This window comes from Giraffa tippelskirchi, chromosome 1 (genome assembly GCF_054371585.1).
Source record: "Giraffa tippelskirchi isolate mGirTip1 chromosome 1, T2T-mGirTip1v1.2.pri, whole genome shotgun sequence".
Lineage (NCBI taxonomy): Eukaryota > Metazoa > Chordata > Mammalia > Artiodactyla > Giraffidae > Giraffa > Giraffa tippelskirchi.
This window is the reverse complement of record NC_137275.1, coordinates 4,714,000-4,733,909: the sequence shown is the minus strand read 5'-3', so window position 1 is coordinate 4,733,909 and position 19,910 is coordinate 4,714,000. Positions and strand designations below refer to the sequence as shown.

Genomic DNA, 19,910 nt, shown 5'->3' with positions numbered 1-19,910 from the left:
TATAGCCTGCCAGGCTCCTCTGCCCATGGAATTTCCCAGGCAAGAATACTGGAGTGGGTTGCCATTTTCTCCTCCAGGGGATCTTCCAACACAGGGATCGAACCCATGTCTCCAACGTTTCCTACACTGGCAGGCGGATTCTTCATCCACTGAGCCACCTGGAAAGTAAAATTAGTCGGACACAGAAGTCTACATCGTGCATGACTGTATTTACATTCTGAAACATCCAGAACAGGTAAATTCACGGAGACAGAGAGCAGACTGTTGGTTGCCAGGGGCTGGAGGCAGGAGAAAGAAGACTGACTGCTTAGCGCCTAAGGAGCTGGATTTGGGGATGATGAACACGTCTGGGAACTTGACAGAGGAGGTGGTTACAGACCACTGTGAACATAGTAAATGCCACCAAATTATTCACTTTAAAATGGCTAATTTTATGTTATGTGAATTTTACTTCAATGAAAAAAAATGTCTTTAAAAGAATTAAAGAGAGGACACACAAGGTAAAGGCCTTTGTGAACAGCAACCATCTGGTGACTGGGGTTCTGGGCTCAGCTCTGATACTGACCATGAGGATGGCAAGGCATTGCCGTGGGCCTCAGTTTCATCACCTGTAAAATGGGTTGGATTGCACCACTAGTTCTCAGTCAGAGCAGCCCGTGTCAAGTCACAGGGAGCACTGCTTCTAAATGCACGGACCACCCTTCAGATTCTGGTACGCCCAAGAGGGAATCGTGCCTCTTGCCACTGTGCTGAAAACATTTACTTCAGGGTTTGAATCCAACCCCCTTTCTAGACCATCAGCCTAAAGAGCACTGGCAGCCCACGATTCTAGGGCATTCACCTATGACTATTAATAAAATGCGTTTTGATTAGAGAAGACAATACCATAAACGTAGTGCATTTATTAGGAAGATAGATGCCACACCATTACAAGTAGTTCCCTTGGGCACTCGGCAACTTCACAGGAAAGACACCTTGACGTAGTCCACAGGATTTTGCTTATACCATAGAAGGAGCTTTAAGGCAGTTGAATTCAAGGACACGAAAACTACATCTGTGACACAGGCACGACATTCAGAAATAACTCAGGCTCCAAATGGCCCCGTTCCCAACAAATCTCTGAACAAGTCGGTCGACAGCCACTATTAGGGACTCAGACGCAGAGTCTCAAAAGCAATTCAATACAACACCAATGCAGAGGGGGTCATCCTGAGACCTCCCAAAATCACGTGGTTAACACTGACCCACGGTGCTGTCTTTGAGCCTCACATGCTTTTATTTCACATAGACTTTGACACTGTCCTAGGAGAACAAATGCACATTAGGCGAGAGGAAAACAGGACTTAGAATCACATCCCACAAACAGGGTTACAGAAAACAAGGGCCAGATGGCCACGTGGATGGACTGATGACTTCTCTGATAGACGGTGAAAAGAAGCTTATAGAGATGCTGGGGTAAGCTCCGTCTTCCCCTCCGTGGTCACCACCTGGATCAGGCTTCCTGAGCTTGGTCGATTTTTCTCTGTGATCCAGTCATGGAAGGTTCTAGAACAAAAAGAAGAAAAGCTTTACATTCTAAAAGCAAAAATCTGGACACAGGCTTGTATTCACATTAGGGCCAAGCAGCAGCCATAAGAAAGCCTCCAAGGCCTCATGGACACACACCCAGGTCCCCAGAGATTCCAGGACTTCACTGACTGCAGTTCCTGAGTGGTTAGGATTTGGCAAGATTTTCACTTGGCTATTTTCCTGCATTGTTGGAACACAGTGATTTTATGTGATTAAAGAAAGATTTTCATGAGTTCATCCTAAGAGACATGGGCACCAGTCTGGCGTTCTGTGATGACCCAGACGGACGGGAAGGGGGGAGGGCGGAGAGGGGATGTATTATGTATAATTGTGGCTGATTTGCATTTTTGTTATGGCAGAGACCAACACAACATTGTAAAAACTTTTTAAATATATAAATTAAAAAAATAGAATAAATGGAAAAGAATTAGAAAAAAAAAGAGAGACATGGGGAGAATACTTTATACTTTGTTGTATTACCTCCTGGAAACTTAAAAAGAAAGAGGAAAAATTATTATTATTTTCTTAACAAACATTTACAGAGCATCCATGGCTGTGCCATGCAATGGAAAAAGATATTAAAAAAAACAGACTACTGTAATAAAACACATTTGGTACCAGGATGGGGCACTTAATAACCAGCTCTATGTGGGGAAGGGCAACCAACCATGTCTGGGGGAGTTGTGGTTTGGTGATCTTTTCATTGTGTGTGTGTGTGTGTGTGTGAGCCACTCAGTCGTGTCTGACTCTTTGCGATGCCATGGACTGTAGCCCACCAGGCTCCTCTGTCCGTGGAATTCTCCAGGCAAGAATACTGGAGTGAGTAGCCATTCCCTTCAACAGGGCATCTTCCCGACCCAGGGAGGGAACCCAGGTCTCCTGCATTGCAGGCAGATTCTTTACTGTCTGAACCACCAGGGAAGCCCTTTCACAATGTACATGAATATAAAAACTCAAACTCTATACCTTCAATCTATATCGTTTTTTGTCAGTTATTTCTCAGTAAAATCTAGCAGTCGCAAAAAAAGAAAAACAAAAAACGAGGAATGAAAAAGGGTACAAGGAATTATTAAGGTTTAACAAGAAGCTGATAATTTTTATTTATTTATTTTTAATTTGGCCACCATACAGCATGTGGGATCTTAGTACCCTTACCAGGAACTGAACCTATGTCCCCTGCATTGGAAACACATAATCTTAACCACTAGACTGCCAGGGAAGTCCCCTGGTCATTTTTAAAGCATTAACTCCTGTTGTGGGGAATACTGTCCCCTCTGACATCCCCCAGGTGGGACCGTGGCCCCTCCTTCACTGGGAAGTCCTCAGGAGCTCCTGAGGTCTTTAGTGCTGATGAACAACCTGCTGGACCAGAGCTGACCTTCCGCTGTCCAGTCATTCAAGCTGCCACTGACCAGGGGCTGAGTAGGCACAGGGAAGCTGCTGTTGTTGTTAAGTTGCTAAGTCATGCCCGACTCTTTGTGACCCCATGGACTGGAGCCCACCAGGCTCCTCTGTCCACGGGGTTTCTCCAGCAAGAATACTGGAGTGGGTTGCCATGCCCTCCTTCAGAGGCTCTTCCTGACCCAGGATCAAAGTCCCATCTCCTGAGTCTCCTGCATTGGCAGGCAGATTCTTTACCACCGAGCCACTTAAGAAGCCCCTGCTACGAGCACTTAATAAGACCACGGTTATGAATAAGACCCGGGTTATGAAGTGCTCAAATGGCTTGGCACATAGGTGCTACGTAAGTGCTTCTTCCAAACATAAAAGTTCCAAATATCTCCCAATTCCATCTAAATAAAAGGCAACCTCACACCAGAAGCACATCCCAGGCTCTACAAACATCCCACATGAGCACAGCCGTCCAGGCGGCTGACCACTCACTCTGCTGGGCGAGGTGGTCCCTGCTCCACGTGCCCCTCATCATCGCCCCCAGGCCCAGCACAGCCCCCGGCCCCAGTGGGATTCTCAGCGAACATGTGCTCAATACCCGCTGAAACAGAGGGGTCTGGGGGAACTGAGATCCAGGCGAACACAAGCGAGCAGAAAGCGCACCCTCTCCTGACCTCCCGAAGCCACCCATAGTCACAAAGGGCTTTGGGGGCCAAATATGATCTGGGGGACAAAGGACGTTTTCTGAGGCTCGGCACTAATTCAGACACGTGGGCCCAGAGGTCCCACCCTGGTCAGCGGCTCAGTCCGCGCAGCTGTGCTTGTTAACAGAGAGAACGAGGGTTCTGGGCACTGGGCTACCCAGCACTTCTGTGGGTCAGACGTGGGCTGAGAGCCTGGGCCACTCTATGATAGCTTACCCTCCTAACGGTCATCACGGACCCCCATTGTACAGACTAAGAGACTGAGGCCGAGAGGAGTTAAACCACTGCTGGTGGAGGGGGAGGCACCATCAACCCCTCCAGCCTGCGAGGTTCACACTGAGGTGCAAGGCGCCCTTGGAGGTCAGGACCTCATGGAGCAGCCGGGTTGAAAAGCCAGGAGAACACGGGCGTGTCCTTTCACCCACAAGAAGGCGGCACGGAGGCTGGGAGCTGCTGAGTCAGTGACGGGACAGTGCTACTCACTCGACCAGGAACTCCAACGGTGTCCAGGAGCTGAAGTCGGCCTCGGGCATCGACTTCCTGTTCACCGGGGTGTCCAGGGTGACCCTGCAGAGCGGAGACAAGCCTGTCACGTGTGCGTCCCTGCAGAGCAACAGCTGCCAGGAGTGCCTTGGCCGGGAAGATGCCCGGGAGCTGATGGCACCAAGGGTGACTGCGCCGACGTGGACAGACCACTTGAAGCTCACCAGGGAGGCCGGGAAGCCGCCCCCGGTCACAGAGACCACAGCCCAGCCCTGAGCCAGCAAGGCGCTTTGGGTAAGAGCCACGTTTTGCCTTTTTCTAAAACAGTCTTTACTGCAGTAAACTGTTTTTCTGTCTGTGTCTCCATTTCCTCCCTAAAATGCGGCAGACTCATTTCTCAGGATTTTTTTAAATGTAATAATATTTCTTTAAATATGGGGGAAAGACAGCCTCATCCTTCATTGCATACTGTTTTCCATGGAATCTTACGACTTTCAATAACAGAATACAGAATTCTGAGATGAATGACTTTCCCCAGAACTTTCAGGCCTGAGAATTCACTCAAAATAACAGCCCTGGGACCAGGTCACAGAATCTCAGAAGCTCAGAAATGAAAGGTGAAAGGACTGTCCAGTGCCCTAGCACACCAACATCACCAGGACTACAGCCAAGGGACAAGGTCTTTGGTCCGGAAATCCTTCCAGAAACATCTCCCAGAGTTCCCCAAATTCTCCCCAAATTCCCCTCCCTCAACAGCCCCCACACCCACAGACCAAACAGAGTCTTTCTTCCACGCTGACCTTAACATGACTTGAAAGACAGAACTACAGATATTAAAATTAAATGTGTCCACTATTTCTTAATAAACAGGGACAGAAGGACAGAAAATGAGGAAGACACAGGCCGGGAAGACCCATCCCATCAGCCAAGCAAACATCCAGGAAAGGCCAGGATAATCCAAAAGCCAAACAAGTGTCGTCAGGGCCTTTGACGACTCTCGGAGGCTGAGACGACAGCACGCGCTCATCCCTAGTGTGGGGTGACTCCAGGACCCACGGAACCCTGGGCGGGGGTCAGGGGTGGAGGGAGCCCCAGCCACTTACGGGAGCAGGGCGACGGCGGCAGCCCCGGGCGGCAGGCCACTGCTCTTCCCGGCCAGGCTCTGGCAGAGCTGGTGAACTGCGGCCTTGGCCATGCCGTAGCCGATCATCCCTGGGAAACGGGGAGAAAACATTTCAGTGACCACTGGCCGCCACTGGCACGTCCAAAGGGCACCATGCCAGGGTCCCAAGGAGGCCGGCAAGAGAGAACCCAGGGGCATCTATGGAAAGTGGGAAGGACATAACCTACTATTCACCTGGCACTTTATGGTTATCAGAGAAGCCACGAGGCTAATCCTAGCTCTATTGCTAAGGAAACGGAGGCTTGGACAGGCCCAGGCTCACACACAGACTCGTACTGAGGCCAGCGGAGAGGTGAAAAGCCAGGCAAGGGTTCTGAACCCTTGAATCCATAACAGCTTGTGAGCCGCCCCCACACACCGCTGGGTGCCCAGTGGGTTGGCAAAATCAAGCAGTAGTTTGAAGTACAGGCTTTAGAGTCAGGCTATATAGGTTCAAAGCCCAGCTTTTCCCATTTACCACTAAAAAATTCCTGGGCAGGTTCTCAAGACCTTTCTAACCCTCAGTTTTCCCATCTGTAAAATGAGGATAAAGTACTCAATTCTAGGCTCAGAACAGGGTAGGAACTCCGTACATGTTGCCCATCATATTACTATAAATGCTGTGCCCTGGAGTCCAGCTCCCATTAAAGGACACCATTTGAATCATATGAGACTGCTTACACGTGGAATCTAAAAAAAGTACTGGGTTGGCCAAAAAGGGCCCTCAGGTTTTTCCATAAAACGTTGTGGAAAAACCCAAACGAACTTTTTGGCCAACCCAATACAAATAAACGTATTTGTAAAACAGAAATAGACACAGATGCAGAAAACAAACTTATGGTTACCCAGGGAGGGACGTGGGGGTGGGATACATTGGGAGATTGGGGTCGACACGTACACACGACTATATATAAAATAGAGAACTAAGAAGGACCTCCTGTATGGCACGGAGAACTCGCCTCATTCCTCTGTAATGGCCTATGTGGGAACAGAATCTAAGAAAGAGTGGCTATATGTATAGATACATAACTGATTCACTTTGCTGTACAGCAGAAACTAACACAACACTGCAAATCAACCATACTCCAAAAAAAATTCATTAAAAAATAAACTATACTATTTGAGCATTTGCAACATATGTGTATACATGCTTCCTATCAGCCTTCCTTTCCTCCCACCAATCAGTGAAGGCTTGCTGATAGAAGCAAGGCATGCCTTTCTTTTTTTTAAATTGAAGTATGGTTGATTTATAATGTGTTAATTTCTGCTGTGCAGCAAAGTGATTCAGATACACATATATATAGACACACATACACAGTGGTGGTTTAGTTGCTAAGTCATGGCCAACTCTTATGACCCCATGGGCTATAGCCCACCAGGCTCATCTGTCCATGGGATTTCCCAGGCAAGAATAGTGGAGTGGGTTGCCATTCTCTTATCCGTGGATCTTGCCAATCCAGGGCTCGAACCCATGGCTCCTGCATTGCAGGTGGATTCTTTACCAACCGAGCTACCAGGGAAGCCCCATGTATATATACATATATGCATTCTTTTTTAATATCCTCTTCCATTAGGGTTTATTTCAGGATATTGACTAGTTCCCTGTGTGATACAGTAGGATCCTGTTGCTTACTCGGTCTATATATAACAGCTTATCAGGACAGAGGTCCGTCTGTCCCACAGACATATGGCAGGCGGGGTCTCTCTCCTCTGAAGCACCCCACAGCACCCAGCTGCAGGGGCACTAAATGCAACCATCACAGCAACAAAGAATGGCTCGTTGCTGCCAAGACCCCTCCACCTTCAGAAAACCACTACTTCCAAAGGTCGGCCGCTCCCAGCAGGTCTGCTGTTTAAAGTATAACAGCTCAAGAGGCATCAGAGTCTGGTGGGAGGTGGGACTCACAGCCCAGCGGAGCAGCCAATCGCTGAACCACTTCCACAGTGACTCAAGTTGCAAAAGAGGGTCAAGGTCTCAAAAAGTTATTTAGAAGCACAAGAAGAATATTTCGCCATGCCTGGTTTTCTCGGCTTAATTAGGGGCAGAAGGCCAACCAGGGCAGGAAGAGCTAACAAACTCTGTAGCGATTAAAATAAACCAGTGGAGGGGATGGGATGAGTTGGGAGACCGGGATTGATTGCATATACACTAGTACGTATAAAATAGACAACTAACAGAGAATCTACTGTACAGCTCAGGGTTCCGTGGTGACCTAAATGGAAAGGAAATCCAAAAGAGAGGGGATGTATGTCTACGTGTGGCTGATTCACTTTGCTGTACAGTAGAAACCAACACAACGTTGTAAAGCTACTATACTCCAATAAAAATTATAACAAATAAATGAGTGAAAAATCACCATTCCAACAGCTTTAAATAAACTAGTGCATGAATTTCATCCAACCAGCCCCTGTCCCCAGCACTCTCTCTTCTCCCAGGACTCTCTCTTCATTCCGTTCAAACAGCATGAAAGCAAGGAACCGGATAAGGGGAGAAACAACCCATAGCCCTAATGGTTTAGTTCCACAGAATTCTGTACAATGCTGGTGAGAATCATGTGCAAAATATGGGGAAAGAATGCATTTCATCAAGAAGATAAATAAGTATAAAGTGATCAGTGTAGTCCCTAAAGACTGATTTCTAAACACAGAGCAGATCCTTAAATGGTACAAGAGAGAGATCACCATCTCTTGGATACCGTTTATCCTCCAGTGGACTGTCCACAAATAAACAACCTCGGAAATAGGAGGGTGGGGGGTTTCTCAGTGTGTTTCCACATGAAAAACTTTTCATTTTTGAACAACTCTTCTTGGGTTTTCAAGGACTATTAAGCCTGTTCATCGCCTGCTTTCATAGACTTTCCCAGATTTTTCTGGAGTCTGAATCAAAGTTAAAAGATTTCATGACTCAAATAAGTTTAACATCTAACTAAAGAGCTGAAAAAGGAACAAACTTATCAACATCTGAAGGAGTAACTGAGCAAAAGAAAACCCAGAGTAAATAATAATAGTTCACACTTACTGCTCTCTGCAATATATGTCTTAAACCATTTACATCCATTAAGATGTTTACAAGTCCTAACCACCATATAAAGCAGGTATTACTACTTCTTCTCATTATACAAATGACAAAACTGAGGCTCAGACAGGGTAAGTAATTTGCCAAATATCACACAGCAACTAAATGGCAAAACCACAATACAAAACCAACCTGTATAGTTCCAGATCCTATAGCCCTAACCAGTATCTGAAACTATAAGCAAAGAATGATACTAATAAACCAAAAGCAACTGTAGAAAGCTGTTTTGTCCTTCAGAAAAATCACTGTTTCAGTTCTAGGGTTTTCTCTTTTCAATGTCAAGCTATTACTCATTTCTGTATTTAGTCTCTAGAGTCTCTGATTTTAATAAAAATCAGATCTCAGCCAGACTACCACTGAACATTTACACAGTGTGAATTACTGCAAGAGCCATGGATTTATAAGATCACTTTCTCTGTGAAACCTAATAAAATGAGTGGCAAAAAAATTAATTTGTAAAAGCCTCACAGTTCAGTTCACTACGTGAAAATTGAAAAAGATGCTCAAGATTTCTACCACTTACTGAAGAGATTCAAAAACACTCCCCCTCTTTTTTTTTCAAAAGAGTTTAATTTAGGTAGTAGAGACAGGCAGTTTCTGGCTCCCTGAGTTATGCCCCCCACTCCCTGCTTAAATTCCTTTATTCCGATCCCAAAGGGAAAGTGAATTGTGCCCCCTCCTCACTAAATTCAGATGGTGAAGTCTTAACCATCCCCTGCCTGCACCTCAGTAAAAGTGTTAGTCACTCAGTCTTATCTGAATTCTCCAGGCAAGAACACTGGAGTGGGTTGCCATTCCCTTCACCAGGGGATCTTCCCGATCCAGAGATTGAACCTGGGTCTCCAGCATTGCAGGTGGATTCTTTACCGTCTGAGCCACCAGGGAAAAGCCCATATTAACGAGTTGAGAGCCACCGCAACACTATCCATTCCCTGGATGGATCCCAGATACACACACGAGATGAGCGGGTGACAGAGGACACTGGTCCTTGGCCAGCATGACCATGAGGACAATGCAAATGAAAAGATGAGGAGCGCTTCCCCTAAAAAGGTGTGGGCCTAAAAGGAAGCAAAATCCACCCAACTGCAAACAGCCCTGGAGGGTAAAAGGCTCTAGTATTCCCCCTCCCAGGGAAGCGCTCAGCACTCCAGCAAGAAAGTGTGAGCATTTCCATTTCTCAGACAAGGAAAATGGAGGCTCACCGGGTGTCCCGTCCAGGGCAGCCTTGGCCCCCGCCAAGGTCAGGAGGCCTCCTTCCTTGAGGTGCTTGGTGGCCAGGTGGCTGGAGATGGTGGATGTCCACATGCTCTGCTTCCACATCAGGTCACAGTTTTTAAAGAGCGCTGAGCAAAGAAACACACGAGGTCAGCATTCACAGCGAAGAAACTGCAGGGTGAGCTTGACTCACAGCACCCGACACCCCAGGAAACCCCCGTGGCCACTCTGGGTCTGCAGGGAGATCTAACACGCACAGCCCAGGGCTTGTGCTCAGAGATGCAGGTTCAAATCCAGACCATGTGATCACCCAAGTCCCAGCCTCCTCACCCTGTAAACTGGTCAGTGTTGGCTGCTCAGTCATGTCTGACTCTTTGCAACCCCATGAACAGTAGTCCACCAGGTTCCTCTGTCCATGGGATTCTCCAGGGAGGCATACTGGAGTGGGTTGCCATTTCCTTCTCCAGGGGATCTTCCCGACCCAGGGATCAAACCTGGGTCTCCTGCATTGCAGGCAGATTCTTTATGGTCTGAGCACCAGGGAAGCCAAACTGGTAAACAACAACCAATAAATGAGGGCTGTTGACAGATAGGTGGGACTGGCTTTAATTCAAACACTGCCCTACTTTATAAATGGCATTAGGGGACTTCCCTGGTGGCCCAGAACTCCATGCTCTCACAGTCAAGGGTCTGGGTTCGATCACTGGTTGAGGAACTAAGATCTCGCAAGCCACGTGGTGTGGCCAAAAAAATAATTTTTAAAATCACAAAAATAAATAAAAGACATTAGATCATTAATTAGAACCTATGTGTCTAAGTCAAGTTTCATCTGTGATAAAAGATCTCAGGGACTATGACGACATAAACAGGGCTTTTACGGAGTGACAGTTTTTTATGGTTGAACGTTTAACACCAACTTTAAAGACTCTTTAAAAGAAAGCTGAAATAACAACCATTTCATACTTGTTTTAACCCTCCGGCCTCACCAGAGACGTGAGGAGAACAGCTGGTGAGGGAGGTCACATCACCGGCTGAATGACTACCCCCTCCCCCCTCACAGGATACACAGAACCCAGTGCACCCGTGACCCAGAGACAGAGCCCTCCTGATACAGCAGGAGGGTCTGCAGTGGGTGGTGACCGAGGTTCTGCATTTCCCTGTCAAGAAGAACTAGGGAAAAAAGGATGGACCCACAATTATTCCTTCCTGTTCCCAAAATACACAAAAGGCCATCAGGTGTTCTGCCACGCTGATCACCAACAAACTGACAATTTCACATTTAAGTGTGGTTCACAGAGAAGGAAAAGGGCATGGCAACCCACGCCAGTATTCTTGCCTGGAGAATCCCATGGACAGAGGAGGCTGGTGGGCTACAGTCCAGGGGGTCGCACACAGTCGGACATGACCGAGCATCCATGCGTGCGCACACAGAAAATCGATTCCTTTTTAAATCACTTTGGCTGATAAATGTAGAAGGAATGATAGAATTAGAAAACTACCATGTTCCAAGCCCCAGTGGAATGACTGATTCAGGTTGAGATTATCAATGGATGTTTATAACCACTAGTTTTGGGGAATTTGGGGTTCTCAAGGTGTTTGGGAACAGGATACTCATACATGATGCCAAACCACCATCCCACGGGTCACTTACTAATTGCAAATGGAAAAATGTACCTTACGATGCAGATCTATCACCTTAAGCCTGACCCAGCATCAAAGTCGGCATCACTCTGGATGGACGGTGGAGTGGGCCGTGGGATGTGGTGAGGACTCAAAGGGGTGCAGAGTGAAGTCCACATCACTCAGGAAGCATCCTCACCTCCAAAGTATTTAACCTGAACCTAAGCAAGTCACCAGACCTACCTTCCAGTTCACAGGAAACACCAGGGACAGAGGAATAAGCTAAGTGATCCCTTAAAGAAACAGTCTGACGTTCAGGGTGGGGGACATTCTACAAGAAAACTGCCTTGGACCTACCAAGCCTATCACAGGAAAGAAAAAAATTCTAGATTAAGAGACTCAAACAATAATAAAATGCAGTGCATCAACCCTGATTAGAATAAATCTAGGGAAAACAGCTCGGAAAGGCAATGGCACCCCACTCCAGTACTCTTGCCTGGAGGATCCCATGGACGGAGGAGCCTGGTGGACTGCAGTCCATGGAGTTGCGAAGAGTCGGACACGACTGAGCGACTTCACTTTCACTTTTCACTTTCATGCATTGGAGAAGGAAATGGCAACCCACTCCAGTGTTCTTGCCTGGAGAATCCCAGGGATGGGGGAGCCTGGTGGGCTGCTGTCTGTGGGGTCACACAGAGTCGGACACGACTGAAGCGACTTAGCAGCAGCAGCAGGGAGAACATGGAATAGACTGAGGTAATTGGAACATGGGCTGATACTAGTACTCTTACAGAATTACTGGTAATTTTCTTAGGTATGAGAATGGTATTACACTAACATGAGAGAATGGCTTAATTCTTAGAGACACATACTGAAATACAGTCAAGTGTCAAAGCACTTTCAAATGATTAACAACAGCAGCAAAAATACACACACAGAGGACACACATGCAACAAAGCAAGAGGATGCAAGTACGGCGAACGTTAACAAGTGCTGAACCTTGACGGCGGGCATAAAGGTGTGTACCGAACGGTTCTTTCATCTTTTCTGTATATTTGAAAATGTTCACGATAAAAAGTAGCCAATAAACTCACAGCTTCAACACAAGCTTAATTGTGAGTCCTTTTCATCTTTTGAACGATCTCTCGGTTCTATTCACATTCCCCCATTCCCAGTAACGAGCCCTGAAGGACTGCGGTGGAAACAAAGCTGACTTCATCCTGTCTCCTTTTTCATCTCAAGGCCCCTCTGCCCTAACTCCTCTGAACACATCTGTGCGTGCTAAGTCACTTCAGTCGTGTCTGACTCTTCGCCCCCTATGGACTGTACCTGCCAGGCTCTTCTCTCTATGGGATTCTCCAGGCAGGAATACTGGAGTGGGTTGCCATTCCCTTCTCCAGGGGATCTTCCTGACCCGGGGATCGAACCCAAGCCTCCTGCAGCTCCTGCACTGCAGGTGGATTCTTTACTGCTGAGCCACTGAGGAAGCCCCCCGATCCCCTTTATGGGAAGTTGTTTCTTCCTCTGTAAAACGGGGTGTTGATCCCCACCTTACAGCTACTGGAAAGATTCTGGGTGGCAGACGGGAAAACGTCTGGCCTGGCACATAGTACAGACCCGACCTGTGCACCTGGACATACAGCAGAGCAGGATGAATGATTAACTCAGAAAAGGACTCACACTTGGACTTGGCACTGCCCCCAGCCCATCCTCCAGCCACACAGAGGATCGCGTCCACCTTCTCTGCACCCAGGAGTTTTCCCACCTCAGCCGTCACCTGCAACAGAAGGGCCAGAAAAGACACACAGGTTGTCAGGTAAACCTCAACAGGTGGACGTCTGACGTTGCTATAGTCACCTCCATTGACCTTTCACTTCTTTGTAAGTCAGTTTACAATACCTGGCAATTAACACTTTGAAAATCAGATGCAGGGCCAATTTACAATGAACATTTTGGACAGCAAAGCCTGACTGCATTTCAGCGTGATTTTTATAAAGCAACCTAGAGTCTTCTGAACATTCTAAAGGGTGGAGACGTACACATTTCTGGGATAAAACAATAAATAAAGTAGGAGAAGTTAAAAAAAAAAAATCACACACAAATTCACGAAGCGTTCCATATTTTTTAAAAAATCACCCAGGATTTCACTGCCTATAGCTAGATTTCTGGAATATTTCTTTTCAGAATTTCTTTGTCAATCACAGAATCATAATCTGAGATAATCAATTCTACTCTCCCTCCAATACAAACATCCCATCAATTGTAACTCCAAAAAAAACCAAAGCCAAAGAGAAATTTTTTCCTTAAAAAAAAGCGATAAAAAATAATCCATGGCAAAATGTTAGTAAGCAATGAATACATGGCCGTTCATTTTAATTCTCTACTTCTGTTTGATTAAAATGTTTAAAGTGTTGAAAACATATACGTGTCCTTTTGTTACAATTTATTAAAACAAAAATCTGAGAAGACACACAACCCTGGCCATCATCCACGAATGTTTTCCATATTTTTCTGGAAGGGCTGAAAGGATCATAACCTGTCAACAGTTTTGTTAAGATCAAGCTTCTAAAGCAGCAGCTTAACACAGGAAGGAGGAATTCTCCCAGCAGTTAACATTTCAGTCTCTGACGGCTTTCCCTAACAACTTCTGAGCCTCAGATCACTCTTTCAGGGCAACTGCCTGCCGGTCCAGTCCGACAGACTCCACGCTTCCACTGCAGGGGGCCCGAGTTCCATCCTTGGTGTGGGAACTAGGACTCCGCAAGCCACGAGGCATGGCCAAAAATTTAAAACTTACTCCTTCATAGAGACCGATTTGGCAATGGAAACCAATGCTTCCTCTCCTCTATATTCTATACCAAAATCTTTCAGTTTAGGTAGGTTCCTGACCGTCCCTTGGCAAGTACCTGATATAACCCCGGTTCAGCTTTTGAGATCTTCCTCCTGTTACCCTGGTTCCCTGGTTGCCTGCCCTTCATTTATTTCTAAGCCACATCCCATTGCCAACAGCAAGATCTCATCTGCCAGAAGCCGCGTCATCTCCCCAACCTCTGTACCCACACACAACCCGTGCTCAACCTTTTAGGGGAGCACGGAGCCCACAGTAACAATGCTCCTGCTTGATTTGTCTTTTTTTTTTTTTTTTAACCACTCTGTGTTCTATTTTGATAATAAAATTAAAATGAGGCATTTCGAAATTCCTCGCCCTTCAGTTCTTCCTTCCGCCGACCCAATAGGCAGAAGGTTTAGCTTTTTTCTCACTTCTTCATCTTCTGTCACTAGTGAGTGTTCAGCCTCAGGGGCCAATTTAAATATGCTTGCCTGTGAGCTCACTCAGTCGTGTCCAACTCGTTGCGACCCTACGGACTGTAGCCCGCCAGGCTCCTCTGTCCATGGGATTCTCTAGGCGAGAACACTGGAGTGGGTTGCCATGCCCTCCTCCAGCGAACCTTCCCCACCCAAGGATTGAACATGCATCTCAAGTCTCCTGCATCGGCAGGCAGGTTCTTTACCACTATCGCCACCCGGGAAGCCCTAATTTTACATGTACTAAGGTTGAATTTCCTTCTTCTACAGCTTTAGAATCAAAAACTGGATGTCATGTTGTTCGTCCAGAAGTTCCTGATTGAGTGACTAGGGGATGAGAAGGCTCAGAAGGGGTTAAAGATGTTAAAAGCTAAGCTTCTAATAACAAAGGCATTTCCCAATCTTTGTCCTAAAGATGTACCGTATAGTCAAGTCTCACATGTGGACAATTTCACGTTCAAAATGGGATACAGACATCAGAAGCCTGCAACTAAAGGAGCAGGAGAGACACTGACCACAGAGGACCACGTCTGGAGGAGCTACAGCTGTCCAAGCCCAGGGGCTCCCCTGCATCTGGTTTAAGTTTTCCTTGCTTTGTTCACACGAAGCTATTCTGCTGAGAAGCAACTTAACATGCAGTTAAAAGCACAGGCACTACCCCCTACCAGAGCCCAGGTTCAAATCCCAGCTCTGCAACCTACGACCTGTCTGAGCAAAAACTAAGGACTTCCGTACCCATTTCTAAAAGGGAGACACGAAGAAACACTTGGTTTTAGGGGTGTTAAAGAGGTTAAGTAACCTATCGCAAAGAAGATACTTCTTATGGTGTCTGACACACAACAAAGCCGTACTGAGTTTTACTATTAAGTCCAATAAAACCAGTAAGACCATTAAGCACAGGAATCATTAGGAGATTTCCTTGGACTGTGGGCTGCAGGGTTGGCATGAAGACACAGACAGCACATCTTTCACGCAGCTGGTGGGAAGGGCTCTTCCAGAAATGCAGACCTGCTTAAGAGCATCTCAGATACTTAATACCAAGACATCCAATGAACTGTCAACAGTTCCTCCTCGGGGGGAGGGGGGTGGGTAGTGACACAGTCACTAGGAGAAAGAGGGATATTTCACAATTTATCTATATAGCTGTATAGTTTTGCCTGACTTCTTTACAATACACCTGGTCGGGAAGATTCCCCTGGAGAAGGGAATGCCGACCCACTCCAGTATACTTGCCTGGAGAATCCCATGAACAGAAGAGCTTGGTGGGCTACAACAGTCTATGGGGTTGCAAAGAGTCAGACGTGACTCAGAGACTAACAATGTCACTTTCACTTTATAACTGGAAATGATCTAGTTTGTTAGTATTCTCGCTTTGGGTAGGGGGAGCTCTGCTTTCTGGAACGCATCTTCAGTAAATAAGAGACGGAGATGAAGATGTTCACCACAGTACTCTTAATGTTAGTAAGTAAAAGAACTTAGAGTAAAAAAAGAAAAATTGCAAAAAAGTTTAAATATACAAGTACAAACCAAAGAAACTGTGACCAATCCATACAAAGAAAAATTACAAGTTGACACAGAGGTTTTATTAAGTGATTTGAGGAATTACTCAAGCTAAGTTAAGTTGAAAAAAGAGAAGCTGACCATAGCTTATAAAATACAAATTTATCTCAACCTGTAAGACTTATATAGTATGCAGAGGAAACACAGGAAAATGGGCCAAAATGTGAGCTAACTAGTGAGCTAACTAGATATGGATCATGGGCTACTTGTCTTTGTATTTTTTTTTTTACTTTTTCCAAATTTCCCTCCAGGAGCACAATGACTCTCATAATTAGAGAATCAACACCTGAAAAAAGGAGAACACACCACCCGTGGAGCCCTCTCCCCAGGGCTCCCCACCCCATGTGCGGTCCTTCCCTGGAATCACCTGGTCAGCCTGCTCGGTGAACGAGTCTGTCATTTTAACCACGACGTTGGCACTGGCCTCTTCATTCTCCAGCACGTCGATGCTGGCGACCCACTGGAGCAAGGAGAAAACAGGTTTGGTCAAGAGGCAGTCAGGCATGACAGATTCACGCGCAGGGATGCGGGGAGTTGGAGACAGGTTAGAGGCTTACGTGAAAACCCACTAGAGGAAGGACCTAGCAACTGACCTCTAGCCCCCCTTGCAGGGCTTTCCGGCTTTGGCCAGCATACCCCTTTCTGAGCCCCAGGCCAGTCCACTGTACCTCCAAACCCCTTCCCCGTCCACTCTCACCTCTGAAAGCCAAACCCTGCTGGTGCAGAGATGCCCGAGACCAGGGATTTGCAAACCTTTTCTTAAAGAGCCAGAGGCTAAGTCCTCCAGGCTGTGATGGTCATACGGCCTCTGATGCAACTACTGAACTCTGCTATCACAGCTAGGGAGCAACCACAGACAACAGCCAGGAATCGATGAAAGAGCCTGGCTGTGTACTGAGAAGACATCAGTTGCTGAATTATGAATTTTATATAATGTTCCCATGTGGCTACTCTTTTTTGGATTTCTTTTCACCAGTTAAAATGGGGAACTCTTTTTTAGCTCTTGGGCTCTGTGATAACAGGTGCCAGGCAAGATCCAGCCCATGGAGAACTGGAATTTTCCAACCCCTGTCCCAGAGCACAAAAGGATGACTGTGGGTGTGGATATCAGGTCAGAGTTTGAATCCTGCTTCTGCCACACAGCGACTCTCTCATCCAACCACTCAGCAGAGGTTCCTCCCCTGCAAAATGCGGGCTGTCGGCAATCAACAGGGTTAGTGTGAGAATTAAATGAAATGCGGGATGCTAGGGTGGATGAGCGGCATCACAGACTCAATGGATATGGGTTTGAGCAAACTCTGGGAGAGAGTGGAGGACAGAGGAGCCTGGCATGCCACAGTCCATGGGGTCGCAAAGAGTCGGACATGACTGAGCGACTGAACAACAGCATCGGCTGCTGACACGTGGTGCTGACTCAGAATGCTCCAGGGCCGAGCAGTCTGAAGGCCCCAGAGATAAACATCTCCCCACAAGCTTTGAAGAACACAGCATCCATTCAAAACACTCACTGCGCTGTGTCACAGAGAGGAGGGTACTGAGACAAAGAAATGATTCCATCCCAGAGCCCCCAGAGCTCCCAGGAAGGAAGGGAGGGAAAGACAGAGTCACAGGTAAGTCAGTTCTCCAGATTCACCAAGTCAAAGGACACCCACCGTACACCACCGCCCAACCCTGCGCCGAGAGGAAGCACAGCCCTGCATCTGTAACACATGGATACAGGAGCCCTGTATGTTTTTTTTTTAACTGGAAGATAATTGCTTTACAATATTGTGTTAGCTTCTGCTGCACAACAGTGTGAATCAGCTATTTGTTGTTTGTTCAGCTGCTCAGTCGTGTCCGACTCTTTGCAACCCCATGCACTGCAGCGCCCCAGGTTTCCCTGTCCTTCACCATCTCCCGGAGCTTGCTCAAACTCGTGTCCACCTAGTCCTCTGTTGCCCCCTTCTCCTCCTGCCTTCAGTCTTTCCCAGCATCAGTCTTTTCTAGTGAGTTGGCTCTTCACATCAGGTGGCCACAGTATTGGAGTTTCAGCTTCAGCATCAGTCCTTCCAATGAATATTCAGGACTGATTTCCTTTAGGACTGACTGGTTTGATCTCCAGGGTTCTGTACCATTTTTCTAGATTCTATATATACATGCGTTAACTCTGTATTAGCATTACCGGAAAGACTAAATGGAACTCAGACTATGTAGGGGCTCTGATGTGCAGGAGCCTGGCCCTGGGCTGGCAGTCCTTAAATGTTCCCATGGTCACCAACCACCCCCCTGTAGACCTGGGAAGACATCCCAAGACAAGTAAACGGAGGGAAGGTGGTGTATTCAGAACCCTTTGAAGCATATTCCTATACCAACACGAGATGAAAACCCTGGCTGCCTTGCTCTCTGGTCCCAGTGCCCGTTGCTCAGGGGGCTGCTGCTGCGGGCAAGTAAACCCCAGGAAAGCTCCCGGGGCTAGAGAGGGGTCTCTGAGCAAGAAGCCGCAACTGAAGACACGGTGGGCGGAGTCTCCACCTGGAATTCGCCGGGCAGGCTGGAGGCTGGGGGCAGGGGGCAGGGTCCCTGGCTCGTGACAAGCCCCTCTCCTACCCATGATGCCAAGTACTCCAAGTAGTCTTTGCCAAACAAAAGGCATTTGCAAGCTTTCAAAGTATCACATACAAGGGAAGCTAATGGAACAAGGGTATATATCAATAGGAGGTTTCCCACGTGGGGCTAGTGATTAAAAAAAAAAATCGCATGCCAATACAAGAGATGCGGGTTCGATCCCTGGGTCAGGAAGATCCCCTGGACAAGGAAATGGCAACCCACTCCAGTATTCTTGCCTGGAGCATTCCATGGATAGAAGAGTCTGGTGGGCTACAGTCCACGGGGTCGCAAAGAGTCGACACGACTGAAACAACTGAGCAGGTATATATCAATAACATATGTATATCGATAGTAGCTAACATTTAAACAGCTTTTACCAGAGTCAGGTAATTTACAACTCATGCGTAATGACACCAATTATTTAATCCTCATAACACCTCTAAGAAATAAATACAATTAGTATCCCCCATTGTACAGATGGAGAAACCGAGGATCGCTAACATGAAGCGGTCAGTTCAGGGTCACAGGGCTAGTAACCCCAATGGCCGTGAACAAGGCAGTGATTTCAGATCCTTCCCTCCCGTGACCTCTCCCTCCGGTTCTGGTCTGTCTGGAATGACATCATCTGTCTTCTAGAATCATGCCCGACACTCCGGCCCCCGCAGAGGCCGGAGAGCAGAGCCCCCTCCACCAGCCTCCCGGCAGAGCAAGGCCCCCCACCTCGGCCCGGGTGCGCACGCAGCCGTGTAGACCTGTGCGTGCAACTGCAAGCACCCACGTCTCGGGGGGTTCGGCGGGCCCCAGCTCCCTTCCAGACCGCCCTCCAGCGCTGCGCCCGAAGGCTCCTCCGCGCCCGCCCGCCGAATTACCCAGTTGCGGGCCCGGAAGGCCTGCACGCATCGCGAGCCCAGCGCGCCCCGGCCGCCGTACACCAGCACCCGGCGCGCCTCGCCTGCCGCCATCCCGCCGCTGCGCTCGGCTTCCGCTGCTCCCGCGCCCCGCCCCGCCCCGGCCGCCCCGCCCCGCCCCGGCCGCCCCGCCCCGCCCCGGCCGCCCCGCCCCGCCCCGGCCGCCCCGCCCCGGCCGCCCCGCCCCGGCCGCCCCGCCCCGGCCGCCCCGCCCCGGCCGCCCCGCCCCGCCCCGGCCGCCCCGCCCCGCCCCGGCCGCCCCGCCCCGCCCCGGCCGCCCCGCCCCGTCCCGGCCGCCCCGCCCCGGCCGCCCCGCCCCGCCCCGGCCG

General features: G+C 48.1%; 1 protein-coding gene across 2 annotated transcripts; it reads right to left on the bottom strand.

Moving 5' to 3' along the window:
• Positions 1-882: 882 nt before the first annotated feature.
• QDPR (quinoid dihydropteridine reductase) lies at positions 883-19,650 on the bottom strand. 2 transcript variants are annotated; one of them, XM_081586322.1, is made up of 7 exons: positions 19,543-19,650; positions 16,455-16,547; positions 12,902-12,998; positions 9,589-9,729; positions 5,252-5,360; positions 4,149-4,232; positions 883-1,545 (listed from the first exon to the last, which is right to left on the bottom strand). In XM_081586322.1, exons 1-7 carry the CDS (start codon positions 19,633-19,635, stop codon positions 1,440-1,442), a joined length of 723 nt encoding a protein of 240 aa, XP_081442448.1. In that variant the 5' UTR covers positions 19,636-19,650; the 3' UTR covers positions 883-1,439. The 2 variants fall into 2 exon arrangements, with proteins under 2 accessions (XP_081442448.1, XP_081442542.1); XM_081586416.1 differs by lacking the exon at positions 16,455-16,547.
• Between the last annotated feature and the right edge of the window lie 260 nt (positions 19,651-19,910).